Source organism: Mastigoproctus giganteus, chromosome 1 (assembly GCF_048544385.1).
Source record: "Mastigoproctus giganteus isolate SK-2022 chromosome 1, ASM4854438v1, whole genome shotgun sequence".
In the NCBI taxonomy this organism is placed as follows: Eukaryota; Metazoa; Arthropoda; class Arachnida; order Uropygi; family Thelyphonidae; genus Mastigoproctus; species Mastigoproctus giganteus.
In genome coordinates this window covers 224,553,703-224,570,816 of record NC_143575.1, presented here as the reverse complement: position 1 = coordinate 224,570,816, position 17,114 = coordinate 224,553,703, and the positions used below count along the sequence as shown (strand labels likewise).

The window sequence follows — 17,114 nt, the reverse complement described above, 5'->3', positions numbered from 1 at the left end:
GGCATCAGCGGTCCTTAGTCTTACGAGTTCCAGAGCCCTTTGGTATTCTGGGCATAAAATATCCCGGAGGGAATGGTTATGTGCTCGCCTGTTCCTTTTACAATTCACACAAGAGGGCTCTTCGTCAATGTAGGGACATTCTGCTTGGACATGCCCACTCCTGGCACAATGCCCGCAGGATGGAGATTTGTGGGAGCAGCGTTGGGAGGTATGCCCATATCCCAGACATAGGAAACACCTAGTGACAATTGTAAACGGGCGAAATCGGTGTGCACTGCAACCAAGGAATAATCTATCTGTAGAGAGGACAGTTCTATAAATCCGTGGAGAGAAGCTGATTACTTTGTGTTCTGTAGAGTTGGATTTTGATTTTGTTGCAAACCTAAAAGTGGTCTCATCCTTAACTTCCTCCCAGGCGAATCCCCGGTCCTGTAGGTTTCTGTGGAACAGATCTTCAAGTAATTCGTCGTTGGAACTGTGCTTTGGAACATCGTACACTATGATTGACGGATTTGACTTTTTAGGAGGAGCTATGACCACTCCTGCATTTGTGAGAGTACCACATGTGGCAATACTTGTTAGGTCTTCTTTTGTTGCGGTCTCCAGTAGGACTCCTTTGTTCCTAATGGGTCTCAGGGATTTCACTTTTAGATTCTTATAATCAGCCCTTATAGTGCTTTGCACCAGATCTTTGACGTCATTGCTAGTCTTGAGCTCTGAGGTATCACTTGCTCTCAACAGTAGTAGATGCTGTGGCTTCTTCTCTGGGCGGTGCACATGGAGAGTTTGTATCATGCCACGGGCAAGGGGCTCCTGTCCCGACTTCACTGCATCAGCATAGGAAGTGACATCCGCAGCAGGCTCAGGGGGGCACGGAGTCTCAATATAGTCAGGGTCAGCATTAGTACAATTTTGGGGCCTGCCAATAGCATCAATGACCTTTTCCAGGACATCAGTTTTGGATCGAAGTTCTTCATTCACAGCTTTGAGCCTCTCATTGTCAATGAGGAGCTCAGTTGTAATTGACTCAAGGGTGGACCACAACTCCTGCACACGGTTACCTGCACTTCTGGTGAAGCGACTGGAGTCGTGGTTTAGGAATGCGATCAACTGCCTACGAAGTCGAGAGATTGTTTGTTGAAGGGTAGCTGGCTCTGGAGTGGGTTCACCTTCTGGGACACTAGATGGAGGAGGTATCCCCAGTCTAGGAGAGGGTTTTAACCCAACTGCGATAGCGTTGGCAAGGGCTGTCGGTGTGATAGTTTGGGAGACACTTTTAATCTCTGTATGGGTGGAGGCTATTTCCCCAGAAGGTGGAGCAGCATCAGTGGGTTCAGCAACAGGGCTTTGGTCAGGGGCCAATGCCAGTGGTTGCCCCTCATCTTGGGTCACAAATTCCGAGCAGAGGAGAGCAGCCCATGTCTCCATGGTCTCCTTAGTTTTCTTGTTGGCCTTCTTTTTCTTTTCTTTTTTCCTCGCGAGATAGCCACTTTTGAGCTGGATCTTTGGCAGGGTACTAGTTGGAGGGGGATTCTCTGGAACTGTTTCAGGCTCCTCCTCACTAGCAGAACTGGAACTTTCCCTCCCGCTCATGTCAGGTGAAGGGAGTGCAGGATGAAAAGCAAAGCACAAGTGTAGCGATGTAGCATTGACAAAAACCAGCAGCTTGTTGGGCTGGAGGTTGGGCTGTCTGAGGAGATAATTTTTAATTTGCACTTGCTGCGAACTTGCTAGGGGGCACTGCGAATAGCGCGCTGTTACAATCTGAAGGTTTTGATCAAGTTTCCAAGCACTAATTAACTATACTGATTGTGGAGACAATTGAATTAATTCCACTCATTATACTGTATAACACATTATGAAATAAGGGGATTATAAATTTAAGAAAATAAGCAGCAGCATAATTAAAATATAGGTTCATGGCAGTTTTCAAATGCAGGAATTCCAGCAACCAATCACAGAAGAAAGCACTGTTCACGTGACTTGCTTCCGGAAGAAGCAATGGCCGACTATTTGCTAATTAATTTATCGCTAAATGTGGCAACAATACTAAGAACCCCATAGTCTTCTTGGTAGTGAGTATAACTGATATAGAAATAATAACAATTTCCCCAGTGTTCCAAAAGTACAGTTAATCAAACTAACAAGCAGCAGGAACAGTATTAACTGACACTATAGAAATTATTACAAGACATACAAGACATAGGCAGAACTACAGTGGGAGCGGCCATTACATACAAGCAACAACGAGGTAGCATGTCTGTACAATGCAAATTAGAAAAACGTTAATATCTTCTCACTCACTTAAAATTTAGCCACAAAAATACATGCACCAACTCACCAACTAATATGGAGTCGACGACACTACTTTAAAATCGCTAATTCCAAAAGTAATCCAAAATTTGAACGAACTTTTGAGGAGCTTCACAAACACAACATAACTATATAATTCGCCGCTAGGGAACCAATGGGTTCCTCAGATGTAGACAATAAAAATATTTTACATCAATATAGTTCAGGAAATGCTTGGTTCCCGAGTTATTAACCGGAATGTCTTATCTCCCGCCGGTGATTTCCAGGCCATTTAAAGTCATTGGTGTATTCGACTCCGATATCTCATGTGGAAACTCTCCGCAATCGAATTGTGGCAGGTTGTGAGACATTACGAAACATGCCTGGAATTTGGCATCGTCTTCGCGAGTCCATCAGACGTCGATGTGAGGCCAGTATTCAGGCAGAAGGTGGACATTTTGAAAAATTACTATAAGGTGATATGTGAACAGTTAAGTGTCATAGACAGACCTTCACAACTCGGAAACCAAGCATTTCCAGAACTATGTTGATATAAAATATTTTTATTGTCTACATATGAGGAACTCATTCCTGAAGTTATTTTTGAGACACCCTGTATATACACACTGCGTGGACAGAAATCATGGGATACCTACCTAATAACGGGTAGTTTCCACCTTTCGCCCAGATAATTAAGGTGGCTTCAAAAGGTGGTAAGTCCCTAACAAGGACTATCCGCTCGGACAGTCCTTGTTAGGGACTTCCTAATCTGGAATTCCCCCACTTTAATCTCTTGTGTCTTAAAATATCATTACTCCACTCTAAAAAAAAATTCATCTGTTGTCTTTAAAGTTCACCCAACGCTACTAATCATTCGCTTGGAATTCTGACTTCCTTTCTTTGAAACTCGACTTTTTCCAGTCAGAATAATTCCTCACAACTCCATTTTTCTAGTTTTACGAATCAAGCTGGTCGAGATTCTGAGGCCTTGGCTGTTACTAATGAACTAACAAAACTTGTTCATCTGCTTACCAAAATATTGAGTGTGTGTTGTAGGATTGGCAAGTCCCAATCCTACCGCACACTAAGTCAATACCCTTTAAAGTGCAGAGTGGGTTTTAGTGGTCTTCCTCCGATGATAATTCGAAGATTTCTTCTCTAATGGATCACTCTGTCTCTCATGACCATTCCTTTAAATGCTGATGTCCAGGTAATTCGTCAGTAGGGCAAAGATAACTTATTTAATTTCAATCCTTCTAAATCTTAGTCCTGTCTTATATCTTGCAAAAAAGGAGTCTACTGCCCTGTCCTTCGATGACACATTTAGATTTCAAGAGAAGATCACATATCTCTATTAGATCTTACCCTGACTTCTAATCTCTCTTGGTAAGCACATCACAAATATTGCTTCCTCTGCATCTAAAAATCTGAGTTTCCATTACGCTCGACGAGTTAATTTTGTTCTAAACAGCTACTCACTCTGTAGAAATATCAAAGTCCCCCTCCCACATTTTTCCCAAATCTGGGGCGGTGCACCCCAAAACCTCTCTCGAGCTTCTAGACTTTATTCAAAAGAGAGCAGTCAGGTTAATTAGTGACCAATCTTTTTCAAAAGTCTCTCCACTCTGTCTCATGGACGTTCTGTTTCTGCTACATGCGTGTTTATATATACTTCCACGTGCACTATCGTTCTGAATTGGATTCTTTAATTCCCCTCTCTTCCATAACAGTCTGAACACTTGCCCCAACTAGTTAACATCCATCCATTCATTCCACACGTACCTACCCAAATATTTCTCCTCATTTATCCCTTCTATTTCTAATCTCTGGAACAGACTTCCTTCACCTGTATTTCGTGAAAACAGCAATTCAGGTCAACGAGTACCTTCTGCCTTCTCAGAAGGTACCTTTTTCTGCGCCAGTCACAATAATTCGAGTAATCCTGAGAGTGAGTGAGAGAGATAAAAAAGGGAATCGCCAAGAAAGAAAAGAATGATGATATCCAGCTGAGAACCCTGGGTTTGCTAAGCCTACTCACCAGATGTGAGCCCATAGGCCTAACTGTATTCATCGAAACCATTAAATTGCAGAACTAATTTAAAACTACGTGCAGCGTGTTAATTATTTTGAACATTTATAATAAATAATTCAAATATTTACAAATCAGTGAAATTAAAAACATTTCTTACGGTTCCATTTCGTCTTCATAGATGGTGCCACGTCGAAATTTGTTCTTAAATGCCAATTTTAAAACAGAAACGGTGACAATAAACACGAGCACATCGTAGTAAAGAAAGCCAACATAAACAATTAACACTTTATTTTTTAAAACCATACAATAGTAAGTTATAACGGCAAATTGCTTCCTTGAATAATTAATAGTTACTGGAATGGAAAATCGTATAGTTAAAAATTCTATTGTATACATAAAAATAAACATGTAAGGACAGATCAAAGTAATTAAGACAACGTCAATATTTAAAAAACAAATAACAGTATAATAAACTTCAGAGTATTTAATTGGTTAAAAAGTCAGTAAAAGGAGAATGGAAGACAGTAATGGATTCCGAAACAGTTTTAACGATATGTACTTTGTAAATAGTCACAAAGATGACATCTGAGCATGCGTTGAGATTTCGACAAACAAAATTCATATAAAATTCGACAGACAAAATTCATATAAAAAAATACAGTTGTAGATAATAAAACTGTTTTCGTATTACGACAACGAGGAACAAAATAATCATTACTTTAGAGCATGAATTTGATAAGTCAATGTTTCAAATGGTCCTCTTCTTTGACCTCTGGTTCGGTTAGGTCGCCTACCTTGTCTCTTCTTATCTTTACTTCACAGCGACCTGTACAGATTAAGAACAAAAAAAAATCAGGTGACAAATATGTAAGAACCGCACTGAATATCGCGACACCTGTTGAACGGTGCACATATGAAAAGTTCAGCCGTTACACCGATGAGCCAAAACATTATGACCACTTACCTAATATGATGTTGGTCCTACACGTGCAGCCAAAATAGCTCGTACTCGGCGCGGCATGGACGCTACAAGATTCCTAAATGTGTCTTGTTGTATCTGGTACCAACACGTAACCAACAGATCCTTTAACTACTGTAAGGTTCGTGGTTGCTGTTCCAACAGATCGAAGTTGCTGTTCCAACACAAACCACAGATGCTCGATGGGATTGATGGCTGGGGAATTTGGAGGCCAGGGCAATACCTGGAAATCTTCATGTTCCGCGAACCAGTCTCAAACAATCCGGGCCGTGTGTCATGGCGCATTATCCTGCTGAACGGCAGCACCGCCAGAGCCTTCATTGCTGACCAGGTACACCCTATCATTGCCATGAAAGGGTGTACCTGGTCAGCAATGATGGTTAAGTGGGTGGTAGTCATCAGAGTGCCCGGCACATGGATGACTGGACCCAGGGTATCCCAGGAGAACATCGCCCAACGCATGACACCGGCTTGTTTTCGTCCCACGGTGCATCCAGGGCCATCACTTCCCCAGGTAAACGACACACACGTACCCGGCCGTCCACATGGTGCAACAGGAAACGTGATTTATCGGACCAGACAACCTTCTTACAATCACCCAAGGTCCAGTTTCGATGCTCGCGTGCCCATTTTAGGCGCCGTCGCCGGTGAACCATGGTTAGCATAGCCACTCAGCCATGCGGCTACGCAGTGCCATTTTCAGTAGGGTTTGATGTATTGTGTGTTGTGCCACATTAATCCCGTCACCAGCATTCCAATTACCGGCGAGTTGCGCCAAAGTCTCCCTTCTGTTGCCACATACCATCCGGAGAGTCTTCGCTCACCTGGAGCATCAATGAGCGGTGGTCGTCCAACACCTCGCCGGCGGTTCGTGGGTTTTCCCTGTGGCCACTGTCGGTAGGTACTAAGCACGGCTAACCGTGAGCATCCCACCAGCCGTGCCGTTTCGGATATACTCTGACCCAGTCGTCTGGCCATTACAATTTGGCCTTTGTCAAACTCGCTTAAGTCCGCTGCCTTTCCCATCTGAAGAACAAGAGTAACACTGAGAATAACGACTCGCTGGTCATAATGTTTTGGCTCATTGGTGTATTTCGAATATAACATTCAAATGAGTGACAAATTGATATACTTCTTCAAACTACTCCTTACAAAGGTATCGGAAACAGTAGAGGTATGGGAAGAGGAGGAGGCGTCCAAATATTCTTCTCAATCCAGTAGCAGGCGACAAGAGTCTAACAACTTTGAAGCGTTGTAACTGGTGAACCGACAAGTGAAAATACAACTCTGTTTCGTTTACCTCCCTCCTGACCATTCCGAAGTTATACGGATTGAACTCCAGACCTGGTTAGTCACAAGCCTAGTCCCTACTCAACAACCTGTTGTAGGTGGAGACTTCAATATGCCAGTCCCAAGACATGCAAAAATTCTACGAGACTTAACATTAACCCTGAATTCTTTAGACCTCAGGAGACATATCACACCGCCAACGAGAGCAGGTCAAGTTTCCACAACTTCCCCAACTATAATAACATACCCAACCCTTTCTCATAAGATCACTTACCTATCACCTGTACCTTCTCCATACCAACGTTATTGGGAAAGAAAATTAGAAATTACTATTCGGATACTCACTCTGATCTGATTTTTTCTCCAAAATTCCTGAAACAGTTATCAACCATCTCTCCACCATTGATTGGGATAATTTATCTTCACTATCTGTTGAAGAAGCAATCCAGACCCTAGCTGAGCAGTTGAGACATATCGCCACGATCGGAGCATCTAAAAAAGCCAGAATTACTGAGAAAACCCAGCGGTGGTTCCATCCGGATATGAAAATTTCCTTTAGAAGTACGCAGAGAGCATATAGAAAATGGTTAAAATCGAGAAGCAGTACAGACCACGAAACCTCTAAAAGAGAGAGAGAGAGAGAGGAGCAAATAACAGTATATATTGTACCATACAAAATCCCGGAGAATTTTCACAAATTGCAACCACCATCTCAACAAGGATGAAAAGCTATTTGAGGAGTGAATTCGCATATCTTTCGATCCTCAAGATGCGACCACTGAAGTTACAACCCTACTTAGTGTAAACCAGAAAACTCTTTCTGCCATGGATGATGTTACTATCACTAAGAAGTTGCTCATTGACGTGATAAATGACCTGCTCAAGAAAGCTACTATGGGCTCTGACGGTATACCGCTGTTTATAGTTAAGGTGTGCTCTGTGTACATTGTGGATCTTCTTCTAAACATATTCCAGAAGATTCTATAGACAGGCACCATACCGAAAATCTTATTATATCAAACCAGTCCCTAAAATTGGAAACCCCAAGACTCTTAAGGACTTCCGCCCAATCCCCATAGGATGCACATTATTAAAGATATTTGAAAACTCATACACCCAGTGATTATTCAACACTGTTTTGCTTACTGACCACCCTACCTCCACACAGTCCTGCACCATAGGTCCACCACCTCTAATCTCCTTGATACTCTCTTCAGAGCACAAAAAGCCTTGAATGGCAGCCCAACTGGACAACCTTCTTCGATATTGTCTCCATTCCTACTCTTATAGGCATCTTAATAGAATATTTCAAAGTATCTAAACAAATTGTCAGCATTCTGAAGTCTTTACTACAGCGGAAACACTTACTTATAGCCAATGGAACTCACCAGAAAACAACTTATGCAACGAGGGGTGTAGCTCAAGGTGTGGTAATGTCGACAACCCTCTTTGCAATCCTACTTGAACCATTCCTCACAAAAAAAAATCCAAATTTTAGCTCCTTCGCTGACGATCTAAAATTCTTTATCAATTCAAAAGACCCAAAACAGATACAAGAAATTAATGAAACCTCCAAGCAAATTCAACAGTTAATTGACTTTTTACAGCGAGCTGGACTCCAACTCAACAATGCCAAGTCAGCCCACAGGACAACCACGAAGAGGAAGGTCAAGAATGACATTCTACTTACAGTTAATGGTGAGACAGTCCCCAAAGTTTCATCACACTGACCTAGGAATAACGTAGGATGAAGACAAATTTCAAGGAACACTTCCTAAAGACAAAGAAGGAGACCTATGCTGCTTTCTGGGCTATCCACCAGGGACTCGCAGGCTGTCACAACACAAAACTGATCGGACAATACATTAAAAATATCTCACACCCATACCAAATGTCTCACACCATCAATCAACACTGCTTCAGCCATAGACCACCACTTTTGCACTCAGTCATTTCGGGGAGATCAACAATAACAAACTTACTGGAAACCCTTTTTCGCGTGCAGAAAGCACTTAATGAAAAAAAACAAATTGATATTTTTTTGGATATCTCCACAGCCTACGAAAACGTCTCAATTCCAGCGCTCATTGCGATTTTAAGGAATTATTTTGTAAGAGGAAATTTGTTAACTATAATAAGCAGCCTGCTAGAACACAGAAAACTTACTGTTAAGCACTAAAAGCTACAATCATGCTTTACCATATCGCGAGGAATGCCACAAGGAGGAGTTCTTTCAGCTACTCTCTTCGCGGCCGCCCTGGAGCCGTTTCTTGCACGGTACTACAATTTTATAACATATGCTGACGATGTAAAATTCTTCATCACTTCCAAAGACCATGAATCAGCAGAAGGTATTTGTCAGATGGCAAATAGCACAATCCGAGAATTTGAGAGCTACCTGGATTGCATCGGGCTCCGTATTAATGCGCAGAAGTCTGCCCAAATGACCATAACTTGCAAGCAGAATAAAAATGACATCTCGATCTCTATGTCTAGTTTGGAAAAAGTGCACTCACCTGGACCTGGGTCTTAAGTGGGATGACAGACTTACCTTTGCTCAACACTTCGCCCAAATGAAGACAAAAATATTCGCTGCTTTATGGGCTACTAGACAGGAACTGGTAGGAATTAGGGATCCTCAGCTAGCGACCAAGTACATTTTAATGTGTGTCCTGCCAATTGCAATGTATGCCTCACAAATCTGGTCTTCAGCTCCAGCTCCAGATTCACATAAGTCCGTCCTTGGGATCGAGTACTGGTTTCTTGCGATGGCTTAACAGAGTTGCTGGCCACCCTTTTACTATCTCAAGGGCCATTCTCTACTCAACCCTTAACATCACACCCTGGATGCAGCGGACAATTAATAGAAATATACACACTCTCGCAGAAATGCTAACAGGCAGAGTAGATGCTCCAGTCCTGGATAATATTCTAATCAAACCGAGTGCCACTGCTAGACGTTGCGGAGAAGTAAATAATCCACTGCGTCCAGTCCTGAACAATCTTAGTAGCCTGCAAAGATTCTTCCCATTAAATGCAGCAAAGATATTTAACTCACTACCCGAAAAACTGTGTGAGGATGCAACATACCGGAAAGAGACCTTCCAGAATTCGTAGAGACTTACCGAAATATGAATCGGCTGCAAAGTACCAAAGAATTGTGAGTAAAAGTGAAACTTTCTGCTTTAAGAACAATAATAATTTGGTAAGCTGTTCACTGGAAAAATACACCTTCTCTATAACAGATATGTAAGTTATATATGGAATTATTAGTGAATTGTAAATATGATTTGTATAATGTATGTTTCGGGACGAGACTACGTGTTCAGTATATGTAACCCACTGCACGTAGTATCTCGTACCCTGATATGTACTTAGCACCCTCCTGACACTTTGTCGTCCCGGGGTGGTTTCCTTTACTGGAATAAACAGATAATAATACCACTGTATGCCTCAGAAATCTGGTCCTCTGCATCTACCTCTCGATGTAACAAATTTCTGTCAATGGAATATTGGATTCTGCGGTGGCTGAACCGTCTGGGAGGGAACCCGTTCACCATCTCGAAATCCATTCTCCTAGTCAACTTAGGCATCACAAAAAAAAAAAAAAAAAATCTGTCAACACTCACCAAACTGCTAACTCGCCAGATTGATGCCCATCAATAGAAGATATCATCGCACTAACAACAGGAAAAAATAGAAGACATCCCTCACTTAGGATGAAGCTATCAAACTTGGACTCCCTAAAAGGAATGTTCCCATGTAACACCATTGAACACTTCAACACCTCCATTGATCAGGTAGTTTGAAGTCAATAAACCTTAAAAAGCCAAATTATAGACCAAATCTGGACTAAATCACTAGGATTGCTGTGAAAATTGAGCAGTTTTTAACAGAAATTTGTATGATACGAACAATTAAATCAATAATATAATGAAAAATAAATAAATCTTATGTTAGTTACTGATAAAGAAGTCTACCTGTGTATTTAACTCTTCAATTATTAAGATATGTTATTTCAAAGTGAATACAATTAAGTAAATGTATTTATCTATTTAATAATTATATTGTAAAGATCTGAAAATTTGTATAAAAGTGTATAATGCATATTTCAAAATTTCTGTACACCCTCCTAGTTCACTTGCTGTACAGTGTTAACTGATAATAATAACGTGCCCATTCTAATGTAAAAACGATATTCTTCGAGATTATGAGGCTTTAGCTAAGACAAATTTTTTAACGTAAAAAATTCTTCCTCATTAGCTGATAATAGTTATTAGCAACAGCCAGCCTTAACACGAAGCCCAATCCAGTCCCAATCACTCTAATATGGATTTTATATATCAAACTGCTGTCTGAATTTTTTTTTTTTTTTCCTTCTTTGAATAATACGTCAAGCTCTACACATCACAATGAGATATACAACTTTAAAGGATCAAAGGAAAAAACCTTCAATGTGGTATTCTTTTTTCTGAAAAAACTATGCTACCTGTGCATAACTCCGTCCCTATATTAAGCAAAAAACTGCATTTAAGGCTTATTTTATCCGATACGAATACCCCAATCGCTAAGTTCAGTAATGAAACATTTAAACTTGTCTGCTGTCGAAGTTCAATAATAAAACCTTCAAAAATACGTACCAGATATTTTCAGTAGCTGACAATTTTTAAAGATGTAGTTAGTTAAATAAATATAATTTTATTTAACGCTCAGGAGAAAAAAAAGAAATGATCAGTGGCAAAGAAATTTTTTTGCTGCTTACCTTTTGAAATTAATTTCTATATGACGTCACATCCTGCACATCAAAAGTTTGGATTCTCCTTACAGAAGTGTGACGTAATATAGAAACCACCAGAACTGTTTGTGACATTATAACACCATGATGTCAAAACATTGGTGTTACAAGTTGAATTTTTCATAATGCGCTTCATTTAAATATTGTACGCGCTCTGTAATAACTGGTTTAGTTGGTAAATGAAAACCTTAACTTATATGAAGTGCATCCTTTGGTTTTGAGAAAAAAAATCATAAGAGGATATAGCTGAAGTAAAACAATCTTATACAGCAGATTAATAAAAAAAGAAAAATTATAATTTCAAGAATTATCCGAATCTATTAACTGGGAAGAATTAAAACAAATTGCACAGTCATATCTAAATCATAAAACTGATAAATTAGTGAGTCTTAATTTCATATACTGTATTATATAAAGTTTCATATATTAATATATATGAAAAGGTTTTCTTAATTAATATTTCAGAAAGAGGAAAAATATGTGCGAGCGCGCGGGCATTATTATATAAATTAAAATAAGTGTCAGGAGTGGGGGGGGAGAGAAAATTGAGATCTGTGGAAGGAATACGACCCTACTAATTTTGGAACACTTTAAAATAGACAGCCAATATGTCAGATTTACGGGCCAGTTATAAACAAAATTAAAACGAAGCCAAATAACTCAAATATGACACAGTAAATCAAAGAATATGTAAACACTTATCGTACTGCCATCTATCGTTAAGAGAAAGAACTTTGCAATAAATTTAATAACTACCATCATTAGGAAAATTGTTACAATTTTATTACTTTAAATAATTTCCACAATTTTTTTATATAAAAATTACGAAATATAATAAAAATGACCACATTACCACTCAAAGATGTGATTTAGGACTAATCACTTTACTTTTCTGTGTAGAAAACTTAGTACTTTACAAATAAGGTAATTGCACGTTTAGGTAAGGATTAATATTTGTATTTGTCGACCCGCTAAGGAAATTTTATTCTCTTATCTTGCCCTAAAAAAATAACAACCTGACTATTACAAAACTACTAAAAATTATATCTGTAATCAATTGTTCTTAATAGTTATTCTATTTTAAGTTTAAAATAATAAAATATTTTCAATTGAAAATAATTTTTTCCATATCTATGAAAAGGTTTTGTTTTCTCAGTCTCCTAATCTTAGTGCTTTTTAATAAGAGGTGGTCGGAAGGGAGACAACTTTATTACTAGATGTGCCTATCTAGTTATAGGGCAAAATCTGTCCACGCTTGTAGAAATTAGTTTAAAGTTCTGGAGATCTATACTAGGATGCGATTTGTAACAGAAAAAAAAAAAAAAAAATCTATTGTTCTATTACTAGAGGTAAATAAAAATAACATGTGCAGAGTGTGTTGGGTTCAAAAATATTAATCAGATGTTACAAAAAAATTTGATTTACTGTTTTTATTAGCAATTTCTTGTACAAGTATTGCAAACTTCTTCAGCAACAATTTCAACGAACTATAGTGCATTGAGAACAATTCAATTACTAGGTAATAAAATATTCAAAAACTTATAACATGTTTAGAACTCCTATCGTCAACTACACAAGTCCATAGATGGATTACAAACATTACAAAACATTTAAACACAATATCTATACAAAAACTATTTAATATCCCGTATTTGTACCAGGATGATTTAATATATTTCAACAGTGCCTTCTACATTAATACTTTACAACATGGTTTTACACACTGTACACGATTGTTTAAAATAAGTTTACTTTTTCAAAATAGCTCGCGAACAACGATATTTTGGACACCTATATCAAATATGAAAAATCACGCATCCATCTTTCAATACAAAATGCATTTTGATTCTGAAAGTTGCTTCCAGATGGCACCACTAGGTCATCTCAATTTGCTAAAGACACCGTATGCACAGTAAATTCTGCATAGTATTTTGTCACAGATGACTGTAGCGGTTCCATCTAGCCCAATATCACTAGCATACAAAACACGTACACACATGTAGCAGGAAAAAAAATAATCTTCAATATTGTGATGATTTTCCGATGAACGTCAAAATGTGGATGGATGGATTCTGATGGGAACACTATTTTAATTAGACTGCAGTGCGATTTTTTCGTGCTGAAAATAAAAACAAAGCAATTTTAAGTATAGAAATTAAATTTTATAACATTAAAATCTTGTAGTCTCAATATTTTAACTTTTAAATGGAAATATCAATAACTTGCAGTGTAAGAGGCAAAACAGAAAGAAGCAGGTCAGAGTAAGGGGGGGGGGTACTGACATAATTATATCGCCTCATAAAAAGGGAACTAGAGTTCAATTCCAGAAATTTAGTCCTCGGGGCTTCAGCGAGATTATATAGTAACATCGATTATACTGGGATGGTGGAAGACCATTCATATGCACAAGAACCTTTTTGGGATTGGCGACAAGATGCTTCTTTCCAGAAGTGACTTTTCTTCACCAAAAAAAAAAAAAAAAAAAAGGTACAGTCATGGCTTTCTATCGATCTATACAAGTCTTACTTGACTACAGGACACGGATCATTAAATCAGCGACTCTTCAGGTTCAAGTTGGCTACTGTTGTCTTTGCGGTGAGACAGGGTTGGGATCACGTACTATATCCATGTACTAACTACGAGGATCAGAGAACTCTCACAAATTGTGTTCTAACAGCCTGGCCAGGAATCTTTGCTTATCCAGAATGCTGAGATTTTTCGGGCACTTCAAACTTTTGCCAGGGAAGTTTGAGAAAAGACGGCAGCTGTTTTCTACAGTTTCACCTTCTTCTGGATCATCTGGGATCAGGATCACGACCTCATAATTGTTCTCATGGTCTTGAAATGGGACCTCATTTGATACTGATTGTATCCTCATTTGTCTTAATTATTTTGTATATAATGTATAACTGAACAAAAAAAAGGTTTTTCTCCCTCTCTGGAGGGAGCCCCCAGCGGGATTTGGCCTGCCTACCTTTTGGCTACATCAGGTGGGCCAGCGTCTCGAATTGGGACAGTGTAAGCACTTTGAGAAATCTCTCCCGAGAAGGTTAACCACCCAAATTATGCGACAACAGCTACCGCAGATCCACTATGCTACCCGGTCAAGATCCACCGCTACAAATCTAGTCACCACCACTACCAAGCTCCTCGAGGCATTTAAGCACCGTTCGGAAATCACTGTCACGCGAGTCCAGGCAGCATTTTATTCCGTATTCGTTCACGCGTTGGCAAGGCGTATTACCTCATTGGTGGAGACGTACTCTGGTTCAGTCAGACAGTGCTTGAAAACAGGACCATTATTGTTCGTGATGGCATTCTGCGCCAGGACTATTACAGCTGGAGTCCCACAAGGCGGGACTCTGTCCGGAATATTGTTCTCAGCTGTTCTTGTGCCGTTCGTGACGGACCAAACTGATATCACCAAATGATGACGTAAAACTGTTACTCCCATCAGCCCTGGAGAGACTGTTGAATACATCAATGCCTTAATCCTTCAAAAAATCGGGAACATTGAGACTTTCCTCTCCAGTTTCGGACTTAACATCAAACTTGAGAAGTCAAAACAGTTGACTTTCTCGCTCAAAGGGAACCCAACGCATCCCATTTTAAGAGGATCCGCGATTTCTATGGCGCCGAAGTCTGGACTTCAACTGCTACGACCCACCTTAGACGGATTTTCGCGGGGAAATTCTGTCTATTGAAGAGGGCCAGATGGAAATTTCGGCTTCTCCCTGCACCAAGGACCACGCAGATGGCAACAGCTCTCAGCTTCAGACCTCTTCCTGTCATCATTCAAGAGAGAAGTCTCGTCTTCGCCGTCAAAATGATGGTTGGCATTATTTCAGTACCAGATTTCTGGGCACTAACTGCGGTTGGAGGATCCCGGTCCCAAGCCTTAGGGCTAATCCAATCCTTCAAGCCATTCCAAACTGGTTAAAGTTATCTGATCGGTTCTTACCCGTGCAAATTCTGCAGGACATACACTCCTTGAACGGCGACCTCTACAAGTTCGCAGTCGATAAGGAATAAGGAATATAGGCACAAAGTACTCTGTCGACTTCCTTCCCTGGATCACATTAGAGGACTTTAGAACCAGCTCCCGAGGATCTGTCCATCACTGCCATGGATCCATTACTCCAGTGTTCAAACCTTCCTGGAGTCATAATGCTGTTTTTTTTTTTTTTTTTTCCATCTTTGTTTGTTATTTTGTGTAATTTCTTTTATATAAACACCTGGATTGTAGCCAGCAATGTGCCTTCTGTATATAATAAAGTTATTCTTCACCATTGGAACTGGTCCACCTTCCTGTGGTGTCGATGAGTACCCAGAATCATCTCTCCAGGTGATTGATGCTTCTGGGTAGTCAAGAGGCCAGAACAACAGAACACACAAAAACTTACATTCCCACATATCTGGCCCTTTTTCCTTGGTACTGTTCTTTACAGAGATACGAGGGGGAGTTGAACTGATGTACTAGAAGTCGCCCTTTACATATACACATGTCCAATCATGGGATAATAGCGTCTTGGGCCTACGTTAGCTTAAATGGTTGCTCCCAACAGGATGGGGACAGGTTTGCGCTTACGAAAACTCCAGTCATTCTCAGAAATTGGTTAATAGTATTCAAATATGCTCTAGTGTTCAGTGCACCCTGATAGGATCATGGCACACAGCGCACCGTATACCACGAAAATGTGCCCCACGCGATTACACAATCTTCCAGTAGCCTGTACTGTCGATATCCAGGATGGATTCGACGTTTCCTCCAAGAGTACATTCTTCCCTGCTGAAAAGTACACGTTAGGGTTTGGCAGAACACCCTTCCTCCATCTTATGTCCATCCTTTTTGTTCTTGGGACCATATTTTCGGTTGGTGTCTGAAATCAGAGGCTTCCGTGAAAATCTACTCCGTGTGCAGATTTCAGGGATCTTCGAATGGTGCTCTAAGGATTCCTTGTGACACTCCCGCATTAAATACGGAGGTTAAGTATTCCGTCATTTAGCGCTTATTACATTTTCCGTTCGTTAAAAGAACAGACACCCTTGTGCAAAAAGGTACCATCCAATGTTATCAGTATAAACTACTTATTTCTTCATCTATTCGAAGCATATGCAGGGTTAAAGTGAATGGCAATGACTACATGGAAGGGACCCAGTTCTTGACATCTTTCATCCTTGGTGATAATGTAGTACACGTCTTTTATGTTGCCTAAAAACAGTCTACCGGATGGTTAAGAAGCCTCCAAGGCTAAAAAAAAAAAAAAAAATTAAAGCTACCCAATGAATTAATGTATTTAATTAAAAAATGTTAATGTTAAATTTTAACGTTAAAATGGACTGAGAAAAAGACAGAGGGGGTGCAATACGTATAGATTCTTACCAACTTACTTTTCATGTCTCCGGATGCGACATCGTTCACTCCTGGGGGCTTCACAATCATACTCGATTCCTCTGCGAAATTATTAAAGATTAGTCAGGTGGCAGGCCAAGAAACTTCTACTCTACTACATTACACCTAAACAGTCTCAGATAGCAAAGTTAAGCCAACGGTCACCAGATGGTTATTTCGTCGGTGACTTCCTCCCATTAAAGGCAAACAATTTTCTACCGAAAATCCCCAGTTAATTCATGCACTACTAATTACTTTAATTAGATAATTAACTACTTTCTAATTAATAAATAACACATTGAGATAATGGACAACTGCTGATTACAATCGTGCT

At 39.8% G+C, this 17,114-nt stretch overlaps 1 protein-coding gene across 5 annotated transcripts in view; it reads right to left on the bottom strand.

The window, feature by feature from the left end:
- Window positions 1-4,918: 4,918 nt before the first annotated feature.
- Window positions 4,919-17,114, bottom strand: part of LOC150091550 (aquaporin-9-like) — a 53,166-nt gene continuing 40,970 nt past the window's right edge. For 2 of the 5 annotated variants that reach the window (XR_016547107.1, XM_090376161.1), the window contains exons 7-8: window positions 16,780-16,842; window positions 12,804-13,507 (exon numbers count right to left, since the gene is read on the bottom strand). Coding sequence is in view for 3 of the 5 variants with exons in the window: in XM_090376161.1 (XP_090232287.1) it covers window positions 13,482-13,507; window positions 16,780-16,842 (89 nt within the window). In the remaining 2 variants the exon portion in view is untranslated. Of the gene's footprint in view, window positions 5,151-12,803; window positions 13,508-16,779; window positions 16,843-17,114 lie in introns of those variants that run through there. The other 3 variants (XM_090376181.1, XM_090376175.1, XM_090376168.1) reach the window with 2 other exon arrangements.